Raw genomic sequence first — 20699 nt, forward strand, 5'->3', positions numbered from 1 at the left:
CTTCATTCAAGATTGAGTCCACAAGATCAGTTGAGTGTAAGTATAACATTGCAGTAGAGCACACACACGACAAGACCAAGTGGTAAAAAAAACAGTGGAAGTTGCCTTTATTCCAGTAACATGTACAGCAACAGCATCAAAAGAAACATTCTACCTTCGCTAGTCTGGGTTGGTGTTTCTGACTCCCTCTGTAGTCGGCACAGTAAGGCCTACAACACCTACACGCGCGCGCGCGCGCACACACACACACACACACACACACACAGAAGAATAATCAATTTACATCATCTTACATCGTCAGGCTTGTTGCCATAGTAACGCTAGGCCCCTCCCTCTCCCTAGGTGGGGGGGCGGGAGGTTCAGAGCCTGGTCATGGAGCCCCCCGCTGTCTGAATAAACACACAGACGGGGCTCAACCGAGGGGCCAGTCTGTCAGCTGGCATCCAGGTGCTCACGCCAGCATGTGTGTGTATGGGGGGGGGGGGAGGCAGGGGTCAACCGCTCTGTGATTGGTCACTTGGTGGAGCGCCTGGTTGGCTCGGAGGCGGTTGGAGGTGGGGGCGGGCCGCGGCGGTCCAGGTCCTCGATGTAGAACATGATGAGCTTCCTGCGCTCGTCAGGAACACAGTCCAGAACCAGGTACCGCTTGTCGTTCTGGAGAACCTTCTCCACGTCACTCAGGTGCTGGTCAGACTCCTGGATCAACTTCCTGGACCTGGTCGGGACGGAACCGTCACATGTGTGTGAAGAGTGTGTGTATATATGCGTGTGTGTGTGTATCTACATGAATGTGTGTGTGTGTCCCACCTGTAGGTGATGAACTTTGTCTCCTTCAGCAGGGTTCTGAAATCAGCCTTGGCTGTTATATACTTGTCTTTGATGTAGTCCTCAAACTCCCTCTGCTTCTTCTGCAGGACACACACACACACACACACGTGCAGACACGCAAAGCTCTCCGTTAGCATGACAGCATGGTGTACACATCACTTGAAGATCCTTCTCAAGTTAAATTCTTGTCTATGTTCTTTTAGAGTTACTAGAAAAATAGTTTTGTATCTTTCATGGTCGAAGTCAAAACACACGACAGCATCAACACCCGACTCCTCAACAACTTGAGGTTCCAAACAGTCGCCAGTCTAATCGCCGTGGTTACCCGGTCACTGCTGGAAAACTTGATGCAGCGAGGATCCTCCTTGATGATCTTCTTCACCTCCTTCCAGGATGTGGTCAGGGTGATCTACACACACACACACACACAAAAATAAATAAAACTTGAGTGCAAATTAATGAATGTATTATGGAACTACTGTTAGATAGGCGTGTTCTTTAGGGACACCTAATCTGTTGCCCCGCTTTAGCTCTGATTGGCGCCGCCGTGAGTCAGAGATAGGCTAGGTCCAACTTCTCCTCCCTACAGTGCTTAGCCAGCCTTTAGATACACATACAAATGGGGCCAACAAAAATCACTGACGCAATCGGAATTTACATGTCATCTTCAATGCGCCCGAATTCACTCGTAGAGGAACCTGGCTTGTTTTGCTTTTCCCTCCGTTGTACCGAACTCGTACCGAACCGAACAGTGACTTCAGTGTACCGTTCCACCCCTAGTATGTATGTATGCATGTGTCTTATCGTGTGGGTTCTAGTACGTGTGTGTGTGTGTTCTGTCACCATGCTGGTCTCGTCCAGCAGCTGTCTGAAGTGCTCCTTCTTCTTCTTGGTGAGCGCTTCCACGTGCTCGTTGAACAGCTTCTCCTTCTCGTCCCTCTCCAGCAGAGAGGCACACTCCCAGCGGTGGTCCTTACGCAGGTTACGACGAGTATCCGACCACGACGCGTCCGACGAACGCACCTGGACGCCGACGGGCACAGACGGACGGGCACACACGTCACACCACTGTCAATGTGTCACCGCTACGTTAATCCAAGTTGAGAGTCTGCGTGGTAACAGCAAGACTAGCAGACTAAAATCAGTGTTGGAAAAAAGTTGAGTGTGTGTGTGTGTGTGTCTGTGTACTCACCATGTCTGACATGAGGGCTCTGAAGGCCTGGATGGCCTCCTCTCGCTTGTGCTGCTCCCTCTCCCGGTCGATCTCCTTGGTCTGCTCTGAGCGGGCCTTCTGCACCTCCCTCTCCCTTTCCCTCAGGCTGGCCTCCACACGCGCCTGCCGCTCCAGCTCACGCTCCTTCTCTCCGTCCACGCTCTGCTCACACACACACACACACACACCGTTTGTCACTTTATTCCGAGGGTGGGCCGACCATTCACTTCCATTCAAAATTGTGCTCTCTAACCCTAACCCACTAACTGTAACATGGACCAATTATAACCCCAACACTAATTCTAACCCCCTTTAAAATTCTGGGCCCCAGAACACACGTGCATTAAGCACATAAACAGTCAATGATCTTATAACATGCATCCGCAGAAATCCAAGAGTCCCACACACACACGCACGCAGCCCCACCTTGGCCTGTTTGTCCAGGTACTGTTTGTAGAGCTCCTCTCTCAGGTTGGAGCTGTCTACAGCCTTGTAGCGAGGGTCTCCCTCCAGACGCTCCTTCACCTGTCTCCAGCGCTGACCCCCCTCCACATGCTGCTCCTCCAGCAGCACCAGGAAGTCCAGCTTCACCTGACGAGCACACACACACACACACACACACACACACAACACACCTATAAATACACATAGATATATTTATATACACACACACACCTTTTACACGACTGCTTGATGTACATAGCCAACTCTGCTTATACATGCATGGGGATCGATGCCCAGTTCTGTAAGGACCCGGTTCCAAATTTCTCAAAACCCAAAGATCAATAAGGTCCGATCTTATCGATACCGCTATCGAGACTAGGTAGGCTAATATAATGTAACTTATGTCTCGAGAGAGAAGTTATGTCATTTAAATCAAATCACTGGTGCACAAACGTACATCGATTGTCTAATAAAATTACTAAATTCAATAGAATGGCCTGCCAACCGCCTTTAAACTAAAAGAAGAATTTAATTGGCTCACGCCCTACTTCGCTACATTTCTCATGTTGTTGCTAGCTACGATGGCTGAACGTACTAAGCGGTCAAAGGCTTGGCTACATTTTAATAAAGCCAAAGATAAGTACGAAGCGACGTGTAACATATGTTCGAAGATCATTTCTTGTAAGGGGCAGGGGGGGGGGACACACACTACTGCAATGCCAACTCCAGCTGCCCGACAATCCTCCTCCTCAACCCAAGGTTTGCATGTTTAGCGCAGTCAGCGCATCCCAACTTCGTAGCAAGTATCCATCGTTGACAATAATAAGCCTCAATAATAAGAGCCAGGGCTCTGCAGTGCAACTATTTCACTCGCCTATGCCCCTAATATTAAGTTATTGTCATAAATGTTGTTCAGTAATCTTGTTTACATAAAGTGTGGCGTGGGTTGTGTGGGTGCTGCTATATGTTTAACATTTGCCAAATTCATTCATTTAGATGGTGGTTAGCTCAAGCTCACCCCAGAAAAGTATCGATAGTGGTATCGATAAAGACTCGCATCGTTAAGCAGTCTCGAAAATTTGTATCGATATTGATACAAATTAACGATCCCCATCCCTAGTGTGCACATGTGTGTGCATGCGTGTGTGCGCGTGTATGGGGTGTAATCAGTGTCAGCGTAGCAGCACACAGTGCGTTCACCGCCTACCTGATACGGGTGAATTACACGTAGGCTACTCTGGCGAGTTTTAGAAAGCGCGGAATCAATACAACACCTTACAGTTTGATAGAAAATTTGGTGTGCGTATAAACAGGCGTAATTGGTGCATATTACATTCGATAAGGCGTGCGCACAGGCAGGTGACAGGTGCTTTGCGTACTTTGTTCAGTGATGAACATCCTCATCACAAAAAGCGCAGAGCCATTTTTCCCCGACTCATTCATTTCGAAACAACGGTCTAAGCCATGCCTTAATAGCTCCCGCGTCTAGGCGGGCAGATGTTTGCAGGCGTTTCTGTGCTGCGCTGCAAGGTGTCAGATGAGGTGTATGACGCATACACCTCATACGGGTGTATGTGTGTGCGTGCATGTGTGCGTGCATGTGTGTGTGCATGCGCGTGCTCCTCACCTTCTCGCCCCGGGTCTTGGAGTCCTCCTTCTCCCTCTTCCTCAGAGCGGTCATGTACTCAGTAAAGATGGCCTCCCTCTCCTTCATCTTCTCTATGGCCTTAAACCTGGAGTCCCTTGCATGCCGGGACGCAAACTCACTGAACGTGGTCCTGCCATACACGTGCACAGAGAGACGCAGACACACACACAGACACACACATGCATAGACACGCACACATTTAGTCATTTTTTAGTCATTTAGCAGACACTCTTATCCAGAGCTACTTACAGTAAGTACAGGGACATTCCCCCCGAGGCAAGTAGGGTGAAGTGCCTTGCCCAAGGACACAACGTCATTTTGCACGGCCAGGAATCGAACCGGCAACCTTCTGATTACTAGCCCGATTCCCTAACCACTCAGCCACCTGACTCCCCTGACACGCACACACAGAGATACAGATTCTCGGTCACCATGGCAACTGTGAGGGCTGAGATCTCCACGGTGACGTGGTCTCACCTGGCGGTCAGCTTGGCGTCCTCCATCATCTTCCTGAACTCGTCCTTGGCCTGCATCAGTTTGTTCTTCTTCTCCTTCCTCTCCTCCTCTGCACGCGTCTTCACATACTGGTCAAACACCTGAGCCACACACACACACACACACACTGAACAAAACTACACTTCTGGTACACATTAATATACGCGCGTGTGTGTGTGTGTACCTGCTTCCTCTCCTTGGGGTTGAGCAGCAGGTAGCGAGGGTCGAACACGATCTTGTGCAGCTCCTTCTCCCAGGTGGAGAAGGCTGACACCTGGTGGCCGGGAAGGGGAAGGACAGTCAGAAAGGCTCAGGCATTTAAACATTATGCTACGCAACTACATGACAACGCTGCGAGTATAGAGGGTAGTAAATAAATGATAACATGAACTGGGATGCCAGACAGAGAGAGAAACAGAGAAGGAGAGAAAGGTGTAGTGTGTTGGGGTGCGTGTACCCCTCTCTCCAGCAGCATGTCTCTGAACTGGCCCATCCGAGCTTCCAGAGGCACCACTGCACGCTCGCGGGCCGCACGAAGCTCCGCCTCCATCGCTGCCTCCTTCTCCGACTCCGCCTCCTTCACAGACTCTGCCTCCTTCCTGTGGGTGGAGGGAGGGGGCGGGGAGAGACAGAGAGTCACAGGAGGGAGGGGGAGAGGTAGGGCACTGTGGAGGTGACTGGGTTGTGTCTAGGCTGAGTAGACCAGTCTTCTGGGTTATTGTGTGTGTTATTGGTTAAGGCGAAGAATCACCTGATTACCAGGTCAGATTCTCATTGGACGTAGCTTGAACCCTGGACCGATCAGAGAGCTAGAAGGGGAGAGGGTTAAAGAGCAGTCTAGGAGGAGGGTGGAGCTAGGTGGTTGGTTACCTTGGAGAGCATGTTGGTGACATCACCAGTCCTACTGACGCAGACCGCTGACCAGTCAGCTTTCACCACCACTTGAACAGAGCCAATCAGAAATCAGCATTGAAGTTACTGAGAGATGTCACACTGAGACCCAACCAACCCAACCACGACCAAGACCCCATCCCTCCGTTCCTCCCTCACAATCCCTCCCTCACACCTCACCCCTCTCTCCATCCCTCGGTCAAACCTCATCCCTCTCTCTATCCCTTGGTCACACCTCAACTAGCTCTCTCGTCACACCTCATCCCTCTTTCTCCATCCCTCCTTCCCCACACCTCCTCTCCCTTAACACTAGAACCTCCACAGTAGAGGGTCTTTATTTATTTATCCCCCTGGCGTTTTTAAATGCATTTAACATTAAAGAATAATTGGGGGAGTGGGCTTTTTATTTATATTTTTTTTTATTTAACTTCGAACCACTAATCGGGTCATCTATACCCTGAAAATACTGCCTGGCCCCCAAAAAATTGTTGCCGCTGAATAGGTGGTGATAGGAGATCACTTAAAAGCTTGGTGAAGTCAAATCCTACAAAATTGACATAGCTCTCACGTCTATGTTTAATAGTAAAAGTACTAGCATTTCCACACGCACAAGAAGTCGCAGTACTGGGACTGTAGCAGGGTGGCCTTGTTAGTGAGGCTAACCGGGAGAAAAAAGGCTTCAATTGCTAGATAACATGAAGATTAGACTCTGGAGCAATGGAAAATAGTTGTGGGGTCTGATGAGTCTAAAATGACCCTATTCCAGAGATGGGCATGCACACATCATGCCTATTGCCCAGTATACAAACCTCAGGAGGCAGTGGTATAATCTGGGGTTGCTTCTATTGTTCAGGTCTAGGCTAGGGTTATCCCATCACTGGATTATTTCTTCCGATGGCTCAGTCAAATTCCAGGACGACAATGCCAGGATTAATTGGACACAAATTGTGAAAGTGATTCAAGGAGCATGCATTCACTCGTGAATTGGGCACAATAGAAACTTGTGAATTGGGCACAATAGAAACTGTGCTGGAGAACATTGTATGGAGTGGTTCAACTCCCATCATTAATACATTTCAGCCAAAAATGAGTGCAACTCTGGCATAAGGTTTTTGATTCCACGGCCCAACAATTCCACGTGCTATCAAAGCTAAAGACGAAGATATTGATGTGCAACAATCATTTGGCCAGGCAGTGTAGAAAACGCTGTATTTTGCCTTGCTCAACATTCGTGCAATGTCTGGTTGCTTAGCAACGCCCATTGTTGTCTTTTGATAAGCCGGCCAACGAGCTACATTGGATACAGATCTAGAGATAGAAATAGATAGATAGAAAGACACATATGGACAGTGTGTGTCCTGTACCGGAGGTGAACGATTGCTGATGCTTTTGTGGCAAGGGGGATAAATGACCCGGCCAGCAGTTCTAGGGGGTCGTGGAATGTTGGTTCTAGTGTTAAACAAGTATGACGACACGCTGTGGTGACCATGTATCTCCCAACCTGAACTGGTCTTCGGTGTTTCCTGTGCCAACAGACAGTAGAGAACTTACTTCCTCTTCTTGGCCTTGACAGGCTCCTCCTCCAGGACCTCCTCTGCTGCCACCTCAAGCTCCTCCTTACTGATACCTGCAAGACAACACGAGAACCTTTCGTGTCAGAGATCGGTATCTAATGTGGTGTGTGTGACAGACGGTGTGAGTGTGTGTATGTGTGTGGTATGGTTGTGTGCAGTGAAGTGTGTATGCGTGTGTGGGGTATGGTCGTGTACAGTGTGTGTGTGTGTACCCACCCAGCTTGCGGCTGTCCTCCAGCCCTCTCTTGTGAGGAGGTTCTTGGATGTTCTTGTCCACGTCGGCCCGGCCCACCAGCTCCTCGGGGCGGTCCCACATGGAGAGGCGCGTGGTCGGGTTGTAGAAGAACACGCGGTCATCTCCTGTCCACACCACGCACCTGCATACACACACACACACGGACGCACACAGTAAGACTGTGTCAGGTGTGAAGTCAAACTGTGTGTCCATAGTGGACAGGTGTGTGTGAAGCGTCGAGTGCAGTAGTACTGCTTGCCCCATTGTGCTCGATGCTCGCTACTCTCTCCTTACAGCTCCTGCCTCTGGATAGCCTCCTTGATAGAGGTAAAGAGAGGAGCCGAGTGTGTAGGTCTCCTGCCAGTACAGAGCCTCTCCACCACCACCTGCAGGGCATCCCCGAGGCCACACACAGACACTGGGTACCTCATGGTCCCAGGCTGAACCACAGGGGATTTCCAAGCAGTGGTGGGCCCCAGAGACGAAGCGTGCAGGCCTTCTACAGTATGGATAAGCCCTGGCTCCCATTAAGCACTGCCCCCGCTATGGGGTAGCTGCCCAGCAGGCAGTTCCCCACTGCCCTGTGGTCCGTCTCGACAACAGGAGAGGGCCAAGAGACACACAGTCACTGTCGCCATCACTACTACCACATATATATGCTCCACTTGCAATACTAGTAGTGGGTCCAGGATAGGACTGTTCAGCCATTAAAGGTCTCACCGTTAGAGGAGTGTGTGCATCATCATCGGTTTCGACTGACAACAGAAGGAGGACAATGTAGATGTAGCAGTGTGTGTGTGAACATACCAGGGTGTGCCCGGGATGGGGTTGGTGGCCACAGGCTTGGCCTTCTGAGCTGCCTTTTCTTCCTCCGTCATCTCCTCCTCCTTCTGCTCCTGGAGGGGGGGGGGGGGGAGAGAGGCAACAGCATTCTATAGCTGAAACTGTACTCTCCATAATCTGTGTGTGTGTGAGAATGTATGTATATACATATACACTGAATGGCCACTTTAAGAGGTCCACCTATTCAACTGCTCGTTAACGCAAATATCTAATCGGCCAATCACATGGCAGCAATTCAATGCATTTAGACATGTAAACATGGTCAAGATCTGCTGAAGTTCAAACTGAGCATCAGAAAGGGGAAGTAAGGGGATTTACATGACTTAACGTGGCATGGTTGTTGGTGGTCTGAGTATTTCAGAAACTGGGATTTTCTGGGAAAATTGGATTATCACACACAACCATCTCTAGGATTTACAGAGAACGGTCCAGAAAAGAGAAAATATCCAGTAAGTAGCAGTTCTGTGGATGTAAAATGCCTTGTTGATGCCAGAGGTCAGAGGAGAATGGCCAAACTGGTTGGAGCTGATAGAATGACAACAGTAACTCAAATAAGCACTCGACCACACCGGGTGCCACTCCTGTCAGCCAAGAACAGGAAACTGAGGCTACAACTTACACGGACTCACCGAAATGTATATAGATAATAGAAGATTAGAAAATAAACTGGGGATGCAATGAAATGATAATTATATCCAAAACTGAAACTTCAGCAAAATTCTGCATGCAGAATGGTTGGTAAATGACTTACATTTACATTTAGTCATTTAGAAGACGCTCTTATCCAGAGCGACTTACAGTAAGTATAGGGACATTCTCCCTGAGGCAAGTAGGGTGAAGTGCTTTGCCCAAGGACACGTCATTTTGCATGGCCGGCAATCGAACCGGCAACAACCTTCTGATTAATTGCCCGACTACCTAACCGCTCAGCCATCTGACCCCCGATACTCCCCGACTTAATATCTATCATTTATTTTGTATAATTCCATGAGTGTTAAACTTTTTAAATTGGCACCGTACCCCCGCTTGAAATTTCTGCTGAACCAACACTGCAAATCTGATGTCCTTATCGGACAAACTTAAACTTTTAAGTATTTCCAAATCGCTGACACGATCTCCCTTATTGGAAATATTTACGTAAAATCACCTGAGATAAAAATGGGTGTGCATTATATAAGGATAATTCACGGATAGTCAGAAAATTGTTTAACGTTAGTAGGAGCTATTGAAATTAAACAGTTAAAACAATTTACATACAATTGTGTGAAATGAAAATGGACAAACCAAAAGGTGTGCTACTTGTCATTGTTATTTGGTTAGCTACAACCAGTTTGGAAAGTTTTAGGAGTAAAGGATAGAGAGTTATTGACATAAAACAATTTGTCATTTTGTTGACGCTCCCTAACTGCTGTTAGCGGACGCCAGACGTAAGGAAAAGTTATGGGGAATATCTGTTGAATATTCAACTTGAAACTAACTTTACTTCGGTCCAGTGACAATGGCAAGATCAAACAAGTGAAATCTGAGCACTTAGGGGCGGTTTAGATTTTTGGCCTTTGTTCTCTTTCGCCATTTTCGGCAGCCGAAATTTAGCAGACGCTCTTATCCAGAGCAATATAAAAATGTAGGTGCATCCCTAGAATTTTTTTTTGCCTTGACTGATAAGTCTTGATTTCTGCTGCGACATTGTGATGGCAGTGTCAGAATTTGGCCTAAACGACATGAAAGTATGGATCCATCCTGCCTTGTATCAATGGTTCAGACTGGTGGTGGTGGTGTAATGTAGTGTCAATATGGACCAAAAGGGGGTCCAACCTGTTACTAGCAAGAAAAAAAACGATTCAACCGAATAAAGTAGCCGGTATGTGTGTGTGCTCACCTCCCTGGCCAGGCTGGCCTGCTCAGCCTTGGCCTCCTCCTCCTCCATCTCCATGGCCTCTTCCTCCAGAGCCTGCCTCTCCTTTGCCTCTTTCGCCTCTTTTTCTGCCGGGGTCACACACATGCAGATAAATGCGAATGCACACACACACACACACACACACACACACACACACACACACAGACAGCGTTAAGGGTCAGAGTTCCCTTTCTCTCCAGGTAGACTGCCGTGTTGGAGGTCAGAGGTGAAAGCTCAAGGCTACCTTTGTCCCTCAGGTCCTGAGGTTTCTCCCAGGTGGACTCCAGTGTGCGGTTGTTGTAGTAGTACGTCTTCCCGTCCGCAGTCTTGTACTCCGACCACTCATGAAGTTGCAGGGAACCGGCCAAGGAAGCGCCGGCCAGCGAGCCGGGGGCAGCTAAGGCCAGCTGGGGGTGCATCATGGGTACTAAGGGCGGAGCCATGCCCGGAAGCATCCCTGGCACACACGCACGCACACACACACACACAGGTTGAAATATCACCTTGCTTGATAAACACCTCCATTCTAGACAGTGAAAGCACAGCTTCAGCTGATTACATGGGTAGTCTAGCAAAAGGGATTCCAAATAAAGCAGGGTCTGTGATTGGTTGACGGGTGCGTGTCCTCTTACATGGTTGGTCTATATTCACCTACTCTGACGTTGTACAGGTGTGTATGCTCACTGTCTCTAGGACAAAGTCTAGACAACCCAGCCAGCATGATTAACATCTACATAAAAGACATAAAAGAAACACCACTTACAACACACACAGACAACATTATCTATGATGATAACCTAACCGACTGCTGTACTTGTTGACTCAGAACCAACGTCTTCTGTGACCTCTGACCCAATGCCTGTTGCTAGGAGACCTGCTTCTGCCTGTCCCAGGTGTCCATAAAACCAAAAGGCTTAATGGTGAGGAGTGAGGCTGTGCAGCCTCAGGCTGAAGCCTCCTGGGGCCTGTACTACCAAGCAAGTCCAACATGCCCAGGATGTCTTTTAGTTAGCTGGCTTCACGAAGACTAACTACCGAGATGTCACAACTGTGGTTATCAACTCCTTGACTCAGCCCAGGATTTCCCAATCTAGGATTGAGCATGCTCGCATAAAAAGGGGCCGTTTTTGCTCCCCATGACCAACTGCAAACATGGACAAGTCTACCAGAGCCACATATTTTACACAATATGAGCACACTATAATAGTTTTAAATATAATCCAGGCCAAAGGAAACACCCTTGTTACTGCTAACGGTAGGAAGGAGTTGGTAGGAAGTTGGTAAAGAATTGCATTGAAAAGTGGGAATGCACAAGTTAGGCTTACCAATTACCCCATCATTAAGGCACGAGTAGGCCTCGATCTGTATTCCGTTAAATTCATGTGTTACTTTGGTGTTTCTTATTGCATGCAAGACCATTTTAGCCTTATTCTTTCAGCTGCATGACAGTGTTAAACAGTCTTTTGAATAAATACTTTTCAAACTGGTAAACAGGTTTACTAATAAGGTCAACAAGTAAGAAGGATTTGGTGCTTTCATCAGTCTCTGTTTTAGAATAATATCGGTATATATACAAAGATAATTGTCAGAGAAAGCCCCCAAATTGGACTCAACACGACTGCCCTCTCACTATTCGCGCACATGAAGCACGGGATGTTCTAGAAACTATTAATCAATTTTACAAGAAAATTGATTGCCAGTAGGCGGTGCATTCATACATGTTGACCTGTTATCTATAACAGTGCAGCATAAGTTACCATGGTCACCTACCCTGGTAAGAAGTGAACCACCATTGTGACACTGATACCCCAGTGTTAAACCTGAAGTTACCTCGCTAACCCCAAATCCTGCTTCGTAGTACAGGCCTCTGACCTGCCTCAGTTGACCCTCCCAGCCACAACACTCACACACCAGAAGAACCAAACACAGACACATAAAACAGAAATACACCAATCTAGAACCCCTCTCCAGCCTTCCTGCCAACCCTCTTCCGGCTTGAGAACAGAGAAGAAACTAGAGAACCTTGCTGACCCAACCTGTGTGGTTCGACTAAAATTGTGTGTGTGTGTGTGTGTGTGTGTGTGTGTGTGTGTGTGTGTGGGGATTAGAAGATCAGAATGATAAGAAGCAGCAGCAACAACAACAACGACTAACATGCCATCTAGAGACTTGAGATGTCAGGAAGTGATGTCATTGGTGATGTCATTACCGTTGTGGCCTGTCGAGACTGTCTTTATATACGACCCTTCCACTAGCTGGACCATAGCTACACCTGCAAGAACGGACAAGCAAGCAAGGTGTTGGACACGGAACACACACCACGCACACACGTGCACGTCAACCATCAGGGCGGGTGGGAGACCACACACACACACACACATGTACGTATGCACACCCGCTGTGGTCAACCCCTCCTCTCACCTGGCGGTCGAGGCACACACAGTTGACAACCAGCACCTAGCCTGTCTGCCTGCTTGTCTGTCAGCCTACCTGTCTGTCAATTCCATCTGCCTGCCAGCCCGCCTATCTGCCTGTCTGCTGCTCTTGGTGGGTATTTCTGTCTGTCTGTGTGTGTGTGTGTCTGTCTACACCAAGGTCTGTCTGGCCAGCTGACAAGACAGATGTCTCTCCACTGTGTCCCAGTTACACATCAGTTATAAACCATGGTGGAAATGTTGTCAATTTTATCATCTACCTTGTCACTGGACTGCATTAACTATTTTCTATTGCAGCCTAGGTGTGAGATAAATGGAATACACCACGCTGCCCCCTGCTGGTCTGGAGGGAAACTGCCTGTCCTGGACTTGCCACCAGGGGCCTGGTGAATGAATTTTTGGCTGGATCTCAACATCTCCCAAGAGGAACGAGATGGCGGGAATTTCCAGAGGACTAAGAACCCCTCGACCCCAGTTCTCATCCAGGGGATGGAGGTGGAGACGGTGGGGACCTGGGAGTCCACTTAGACAGCAGGCTACATTGGGATTGAACCCTGTGTTTTACCTTGTGTACAGTCCTGCTCATTTTTGGTATTCTGCATACTTTTGCCTTTTTTTTTAAATCTTCTTGCCTGCTGCAACACCATAACTTCCCCATGGGGATCAATTAAGTGCCTACTACTACTACTACTACACGCATGTATGTCTGGTCGGACTTCCAGGCCCTGGCTCCGACAGGAGGACACAAGCTCACCCTCTCTACCCTCAACCGGTCTGTCTGAACTCTCTGTGCTGGGGGAGGATGCCGATGGACACCAACCAACACTGTGACTGTGGGGAAGAAGGGGGTGGGGTAGGAAAAGGAAGGGATGTAGTGGCAGGGGAGAAGAGATGGAAGATAATGATGATGGGGGAGGGGTGGGGGGGATAGAGGGGGAGAAGAGAAACTGATTTGATACAAAGATAGACAGAAGATGAGAAGGTAAGGGGAAAAGGGATAAGATAAGGAGGGATGGGTATGGAAGGAAGGACTAGACTAGATACAGGTGGAGGTCTTGGAGGTGCTAGAGGTCTTACCAGGCAGAGGGATGTGCATGCCCGGCAGTGGCACCCTGAAGGGGGGCACCATGACGGGGGGGAAGGCTGGAATGGTGGTGGCAGGCTGGGGCAGGGCGTGGGGCAGGCTCTGGGGCAACAGAGACATAGTCTGCACCGACGTCACCGACGCTGGAACTGTGGCAACGCTCACCACCACAGGGGTCACACCCACGCTGGAGGTCGCCGTAGCAACTTGGGGCAGGTCTGCAACAGCAGAAGCTGGGCAGACGCCAGCACAGAGTCACAACACTGACAGGAACCATGTTTTACTGTACAGGGCTTACCGTATTTTTCGGAAATAAAGCTGCGGTTATAAGCCGATTTTAAATGTTTCTTGTGGTGGTGCGGCTTATATTTCGATGCGGCTTATAGCACGTTTTTATCAACAGTAGAAAAACTTTTTCCGTGAATGCTATTTAACCCGTTAAGGAGTAACGTCGCACATGTGATCGTTCGAATGCGGGTCTCACAGCGTAACGTCGCATATATACGATTTCGAACATTCCAATTAAATATTTTCCGATGGACAAAAATTATGCCACAAACGCTTTAGTATGGCTTCAAAATGTACTAATGAGAAGGCTAATAAGTCAAACGAGCATTGGTAGTAGCATTGCTACGAGTATTATGCTGGCTAACTTAGCCCAGAAGCTAACTAAAGCTAGCTAGCTACCGTTTCGGTAAAATAACTTGCGCTGTGGGGACCGTCGGAAATATTTAGAACTCACGCATCTAAGGGTTAATAACCGTCAAGAAAACATACACTACGCACTTACTTTCGTTTTTGAAGTGTGTTATACAACGGCATGCTGTAAGATCGCCTGTACTCGTGCATTGCTTGGTATCATTGTTCCCGTATCAAGTGTGGCATATATTCCAGTGCGGTTTATACTCAGATTTACAAACAAAAAGCTCCCATTCTGGTGGGGTGCGGCTTATAGATAATTCAGCTTATTTTCCCAAATATGCGGTATGTTTTGGCTTAGTCAGTCACAAAGCCAGTCAAACAGATACTCATCCAGGACCTATATCAAGCAAACTGGCTCATATAGTGCTGTGACATGGGAGCATGAAAGCTGTGCTAATAGACACAGAACAGAACAGCGTGTTAGCCTCACACTCACTGGCGATGGACACAGAGGTGGTGGAGCTGGTGTCGGGGCTGGAGGTGTGTGTGCGGGAGGGCGAGGGGGCCTGGCTGGAGGCGGGACTGGCAGCTGCAGTACTGGCCGCTGGACCCCCACCGGTGGGCCCCCCGCCCCCCCCAGGCTGCCCCACCATCAGAGGGTTGAGTTCAGCCTGCTGGATCACCTTCACCCCCTCTGGCTTGGTCCAGACCGACTCCCTGGTCCTGGCATTGTAGTAGTATACCTGGGAGAATGAAGGTGGGGGGGAGGGAAGAGGGAAAAGGAGGAGGGGGGGGGGAAGAAGAGAGGGGGAGGACAAGGTGGAGGAGAAATGGGTGAGGAAGAGATGAGGATAAGGATCATATAAATGGCTATGGCATGTTGCAAAAACAAAGCTAGCTGAGGGTTCATAACAGATCTGACAACACAGCACTTAAATCAACACAAACTACGGGTGTCTCAACACCAGAAGCCTTAATACCTAACAACGCTAGCGCATATAGAAGTAGCTTCTGTGAGCTAGCCTCCTGGGTTAGTTTCTAGACTAATGTCCTAATAGGAGACCATAGTCAAGTTATGAAGTAGTGGTGCAATAGGTGATGCCTCTGTCCTACCTTGCCCTCAGGTGTCTTGTTCTCCACCCAGATCTCCTCTCCTGGGTTGAGGGGGGGGGCTCCAGAGGCTGGAACTGGGGGCATGCCGGGGGGGAACATCAGTCCTGGGGGGGGCGGCATGCTGCCCATGGGAGGGGGCATGAAGGGGGGTCTCTGAAACAAACACAGCAGAGAGATACTGTAACCGTAAGGCAAAGACATTCATCTTTTTGCTCTTTTACAGTTTTATTTTTAATTATTAAACTATTTTTTCTTACAAGCTTTTAAATATCTATTCCAAAAACACCCTAGCACTTTGATCTTTGAAGGATAAGAGTTCCTAGATCTTAACAGGGGCTACCTGTAGATGCGGGGGTGCTAGCGGCGGGGGCATGCCTCCAGGCGGGGGGATAGGCGGCATGTTCGGGTCGAACGGTGGACGTCCAAAAGGGGGTCGCGGCGGGGGCCCCCGCATCATACCAAAGGGCGGGGGTCTGAGGAGCGGGGGAGGCCCCCGGAGCACGGAGCTCGGCGGAGGAGCAGGGCCACGAAAGCGCAGCGTCTGCTGCTGCGCCATCCTGAGACACAAAACAATGATGTTGATACAGACAACAATATACTACTAGCCAACTAACGCTTTACATGCTGAAAAATTACCGAGAACGCTATTTTATAGACACAGCCTGCTAAACTTGATGAAAAACAAAATGCGCCGTGGCCTCGGAAGCTAACGCCAGCTAGATGTCTCATTCAAAACAGTGCAGGCTTGTAGCGTTGGCCACCTCTTCAGCTGGCTAGCTAGTCTAGCTATTAACCAAATACGCTAACCCAAACACAGTCTGTAGACTAGCCCCTAGCTAGCTAGCCAGTTAGCTTGCTAGCAGCACTAAGTTAGTCTGTAATTCCCATAATGAGCCAATTTAAATAATAGTTATAATAATACAACCTGCTTACTGGCAGACAGACGTTGCCGAGTTTCAAGACAACAACTTAATACACCAGGAGAACGCTTCCTCCAGTGGATGGAGTCAACCGGGCTTACGTCGGCTAGCGAGCTAGCCAGGCTAGAAGCTGGAGGTGGAGCAAGGCTGCAGGCTTGCTAACGTGGTCAGTGATCACAAGTATATTACGCACTGGAGAGCGCATAGAAAGACAGTCTGCGCAACATAACTAACTGAGCCATGTCTACCGTCATAAGAGATATCCAATAACTTTAATTAGACAAAGGAATTCATAGTATTGCTTTCTTCGTCACACTCTAACCTGTTGTCGTTGAACCCAATACTGTCGCTGTCTGCCTGGTCCGCCATTATAGGAAAAAATGTGATGACTCTCGCGGGTTGCCAGGTTTGCAAGACTTTCTCCCCCTATTAACATGTCGAAGGTCCCATAAGAAAAAGAGTTACGGGTTTCTTAGGCTAAAGATGTATTTTTGTATGCATTCTGATAAACATGATGATAGATACGATTTAAATCCTGCTTTTATCTTACAAAGTGGCCTGTGAATCACCACATTATCTCTATAATCAGTTTTTTTCAATTAGGGCTGGGAATCGATCAAAAAAATGTACTAGGCTACTTAATCGCACAATATGCTGTAATTAATCGCAATTAATCTCATTTTTCCCGAGCTCGTTATCATCATGTAAAACACTGAATTAAATCAATTAACACAAGGATATTTTAAATAGAACATTTTATGACATCTCGTGAAATGTAAACAGTCTCTCCTGGGAACTAAAGTCATTCCCATCAAATATATGCAGCAACTTTATAAACAACAAAGTGTTTAACTGCACGTTGAATGTTTAAAGTTTAAACCCTGAAGGTTATCAAAAATACTGGAAAGGGCTCTACACTAACTTATTTTTTCTAAATGCGCGCACGAAATACTATGTCGTGGCCACGAATTATGTCGTGGCCACGAATTACTATGTTGTGACCACGAATTCGTATTTCGTGGCCACAAATGAGCATTTCGTAACACAATTTCTTCTTTTTTTATCGGATGTAATGTCTGGGGCTCCGTAGAAGGGGACTCAGTTGGGGGGTTAATTTTTTTGACGGAAGCGTTGTTTAAGTTTCTATTGTTAAACTTTAAAATAAACTACCTAAATTTATTTTGGTATGTGTCGTGTTGGACGTTAGTTTGCTTAGTTCTATTGTTCACATTGAGTGTGAAGGTTAGCTAGCTAGATCGCTAGTCATGCTGTTACAGCAGGACAGATGATAGGCTATCGCAGGACGCAGCCTATCCGTTTATCCGTTTATTATATAAAGATTAACACGTTAACTTTCCCAGCCCTCATTTTTATTTCAGTGTGCAGTCACTCCAATCCCCCAAAATATACAAAGTGATGTCAACAGAATAAATAAAGATGGATTTTATTTTTGTGTTCATACAACAGTTAGAAATATTTCAAACAAACTATTTTTTTTTTAATCTGAACGTTGCATTTCTTGTTTTTGTTTATAACCACCACAAATACACGACAACATATTTCCCAAAGACATACATTCATGCACTTAATAACACAAGCACATGGCTTTAAAAAGACTCCTAAAGGTTCTAAAGGATTCTCAGAACGCGCACTTCCTCCTCTTGGTTCTCCACGGCTGTGTAGACCCTCTGAACACGAGTGAGGTTCTCCGGGGACGGCGTAGTGAACACGGTCTCCAGGGCGCCCACGTCCAGCCCCTGTGCCGTGCTCAGGTACTCGCTGCAGGATGGGGGTGGAGGAGGGGGGTGGGCGTGGCCACTGCCCTCAGCCTCTGCGCTGGCCGCTGGGTCCTGGTACAGGTAGTCCCTGTTCAAAGCAGAGAGGAGGGCCTCGTGCCTCTGGAAGCGCTGCTCGTAGAAGCCAATGACGTCGGCCATGGGGTTGGGCCGCTCTGGATATGAGTAGGACCCCATGGGGAACCTGGGGGCGGGGAGAGAAAGAGAAGAGCAGAGTAAGGATGGATGTCTCCACAGTATAGTTAGACTGTGGCTTTGGGAGTCTGTGGTGTGTGGGAGCATGTGTGTGTGTGTGTGTGTGCAGTATGTGTGTGTGAGCATGTGTGTGAGCGTGTGTACAGCATGTATGTGTAGGAGCATGTGCATGTGTGTGGGAGCATGTGTGTGTATGTGGCATGTGTACACGTGCACGTGCGTTCTCACCCTGTGGGATAGAACGGACTTCCCGGGAAGAAGAAGGAGGGGTTGAAGGGATAGCGAGGACCAGAGAAGAAGTGAGGCACGGAAGTGGATGGGTACAGGTGTGGGTGTGTCAGACCAGGCAGCTGTGGGGGCCTGGAGCAGGCGGCCATGTTGCATGACGGCACCTCTGAAGCCATCCTGTAGTAAGGGCGCCTGCTAGCCCTTCTGGTATAGGGCCTGCGGGTGGCTTCAGGGCTGGAGGAGTTGGGGTTGGGGGCCAGGCTGGCCCTAGGACGCCTGCTTTGGGGGGAAGGGGTCACGGTGGCGGGCTGGGGGCTGGATGACTGGTAATATTGGGGTGTGGAGCTGTGGGGCTGAGTGACTGCAGACTCAGACACTTGGACTAGGTGGTCACCTGAACCTGCTGGACACAGACACACAACCCCTGCGTTGGACCTGATGCTGCTGGGCTTTTGTGTGTGTGTGTGTGTGTGTGACAACTCCCCTACCTGAGGCTGAGTCTAGCATGTATGGACTAAATGAATTCAGGGTGGCTGGGCCTGGGGTTCTGGTCTGGCCCATGCTTATGTGTGTGTAGGCCTGTGGATCAGAACCACTGGAAACGGTGGAGGAGGAAGAGGAGGAGGAGGGCCCAGGTGTCTCAGCGGTCACAACATACCCTCTTTTCCTCCCTGCTCTAGGCTGGTAGATCCAACCTGCCAAAGGAGAAGATCCAAACCCAGAGAGAGAAGGTAGTTAAGCTCTTTCACTCCTCAGAGTAAAAAAAAAAAAACTTGTCTTTTGTAGAATACAATGCTAAACTGGGCTATAGCAAGTTGACATGCTGTCCTACCTGGATACTTTTGCCTGTGGACGTCTTTGAGCCTGCGGGATTCTTCATAGTAAGGCATCTTCTGCACCTCAGTCAGACGGCTCCACTCATACCCCAGCTGGACACTGATGTCGGCATTGTTGGCGGTGGGGTTGACCCTGGACAGGGCAGGCCGGTGGATCCTGGCCCACACCATGAAGGCGTTCATAGGCCTCTTGATGTAACCGTTCCGCGACGCACTCTCAGGCACGTTCACCATGGCTGCAGAGGCATGCATGGCATTGAAAGAGCGAAAAATATGTAAATGTAACTTGGAAACTTGCTGCACAAGTGGAGCACCCTCTCCTATTAAATGAGGAAAGAAGCTCACAATATTGAGGCATTGTTACCTGATCCTTCCGGGGGTATGGTGAGATCCATCCCTTCAGTGTTAACCCTCACCGAAGGTTCAGACACTAACGGGACGTTAACAGGGAATGGCACTCTGCTGAGGGTTATCTGTTGTTCATCTTGGCGAAATGAAAATGTCTCTGTTTTTGTTACGGCAACTGGTTGAGGTAAATCCACAGTGTGGATAAGAGGAGTATACAATTGATCCTGTGTTCCGTTGGAAACATCACGTGTGGGTGTGGAAGCTACCACTTCGGATATGAAAGGCCCATCAACTTTTTGAATGACAAACGCACTGGTTTCCTCAACAGGTTGAACTTGAGTTGTTCGTCTTTGTCTCTGTGTTGAAATAGTTGGGACCAGAGCACCATCACATCTATTATAAGTCGGTAAAGTGTTAGGCCTACTGCTAACATCTTCGCTGCATTCTGAACGGACACAGCCTTCCTCCGTTTTCAACGGTTGCTCTTCGCCGCCTCCGTGCTTCTCCGTTGAAGATGATGGGCCTGCTTCATCCTTTTCCCTAACCTCTGTCTTAGCGGGAAGTTGCACATCAAGCTCATTTTTTTTTTGTTCACCTTTCTTAAACGTCATCTGTGCCCTTCGTTTTGGGTGCCTATCCATTGTTGCGATCGTCAGGGTTAGCCAGCTATGAAATGTGATAAGCACCTTCTTTGTGATGATCTCTAAGCCTGTTGCCAACAAACGGTTATCGAACGTTCGTATAATTCAAATAGCTGCGCAAGCGGCTTTGTCACTTTGCATGACAATCGTATGGAATCTGTACTAAACAAAGAATATTTGATATAACAACATACAAACAACTCAGAGCGTCATAAATGATTCAATCGGAAGAAATGTGCTTTTTTTCCCATTGTAAAATCAGACGAACTCTATAAACATATATATTTTTTAAGTGATTAACTCAAATGAATTTCCCCACACTAAGCATGTTCTCTGTGCCAGGACGGATGTCGTCTCAGAAATGCCACTAGATGGCGACATGACACTTCTAGA

The 20699-nt window shown here is 48.3% G+C and overlaps 2 protein-coding genes across 7 annotated transcripts; both read right to left on the reverse strand.

The window, feature by feature from the left end:
- Nucleotides 1-83: 83 nt before the first annotated feature.
- Nucleotides 84-16706, reverse strand: tcerg1b (transcription elongation regulator 1b (CA150)). Of its 5 annotated transcripts, none has more exons than XM_062453101.1 (21): nucleotides 16585-16706; nucleotides 15683-15899; nucleotides 15343-15495; nucleotides 14726-14972; nucleotides 13581-13805; nucleotides 12278-12340; nucleotides 10313-10525; nucleotides 10051-10154; nucleotides 8136-8224; nucleotides 7310-7470; nucleotides 7071-7146; nucleotides 5086-5227; nucleotides 4813-4902; nucleotides 4611-4729; nucleotides 4113-4263; nucleotides 2468-2632; nucleotides 2021-2203; nucleotides 1672-1851; nucleotides 1154-1237; nucleotides 808-908; nucleotides 84-715 (listed from the first exon to the last, which is right to left on the reverse strand). In XM_062453101.1, the coding sequence occupies exons 1-21, from the start codon at nucleotides 16629-16631 to the stop codon at nucleotides 514-516; spliced, it is 3012 nt and encodes a 1003-aa protein (XP_062309085.1). In that variant the 5' UTR covers nucleotides 16632-16706; the 3' UTR covers nucleotides 84-513. The 5 variants fall into 5 exon arrangements, with proteins under 5 accessions (XP_062309085.1, XP_062309082.1, XP_062309081.1 ...); XM_062453098.1 differs by having other exon boundaries at nucleotides 8136-8218; nucleotides 13581-13820; XM_062453097.1 differs by having other exon boundaries at nucleotides 13581-13820.
- A 1020-nt stretch (nucleotides 16707-17726) lies between these two features.
- LOC134013869 (transcription factor SOX-30-like) lies at nucleotides 17727-20641 on the reverse strand. 2 transcript variants are annotated; one of them, XM_062453620.1, is made up of 5 exons: nucleotides 19682-20641; nucleotides 19314-19553; nucleotides 18970-19176; nucleotides 18482-18881; nucleotides 17727-18242 (listed from the first exon to the last, which is right to left on the reverse strand). In XM_062453620.1, the coding sequence occupies exons 1-5, from the start codon at nucleotides 20304-20306 to the stop codon at nucleotides 17891-17893; spliced, it is 1824 nt and encodes a 607-aa protein (XP_062309604.1). In that variant the 5' UTR covers nucleotides 20307-20641; the 3' UTR covers nucleotides 17727-17890. The 2 variants fall into 2 exon arrangements, with proteins under 2 accessions (XP_062309604.1, XP_062309602.1); XM_062453618.1 differs by having other exon boundaries at nucleotides 18482-18884; nucleotides 19682-20640.
- Nucleotides 20642-20699: the final 58 nt, after the last annotated feature.

This window comes from Osmerus eperlanus, chromosome 27 (genome assembly GCF_963692335.1).
Source record: "Osmerus eperlanus chromosome 27, fOsmEpe2.1, whole genome shotgun sequence".
NCBI lineage: Eukaryota > Metazoa > Chordata > Actinopteri > Osmeriformes > Osmeridae > Osmerus > Osmerus eperlanus.

Bases quoted from the DNA above. Each gene is read 5' to 3' on its own strand.
- tcerg1b (XM_062453097.1), bottom strand. From the start codon at position 16,631: ATGGCGGACCAGGCAGACAGCGACAGTATTGGGTTCAACGACAACAG. The intron at 12,341-13,580 runs GTAAGACCTCTA...CCGTTCTTGCAG, and splicing joins CATGCACATCCCTCTGCCTG to GTGTAGCTATGGTCCAGCTA. The intron at 716-807 runs GTGGGACACACA...CGTCCCGACCAG, and splicing joins ACAAAGTTCATCACCTACAG to GTCCAGGAAGTTGATCCAGG.
- LOC134013869 (XM_062453618.1), bottom strand. From the start codon at position 20,306: ATGGATAGGCACCCAAAACGAAGGGCACAGATGACGTTTAAGAAAGGT. The intron at 19,177-19,313 runs GTAGGACAGCAT...CTCCTTTGGCAG, and splicing joins CCACAGGCAAAAGTATCCAG to GTTGGATCTACCAGCCTAGA. The intron at 18,243-18,481 runs GTGAGAACGCAC...CCCCGCCCCCAG, and splicing joins AGTCCGTTCTATCCCACAGG to GTTCCCCATGGGGTCCTACT.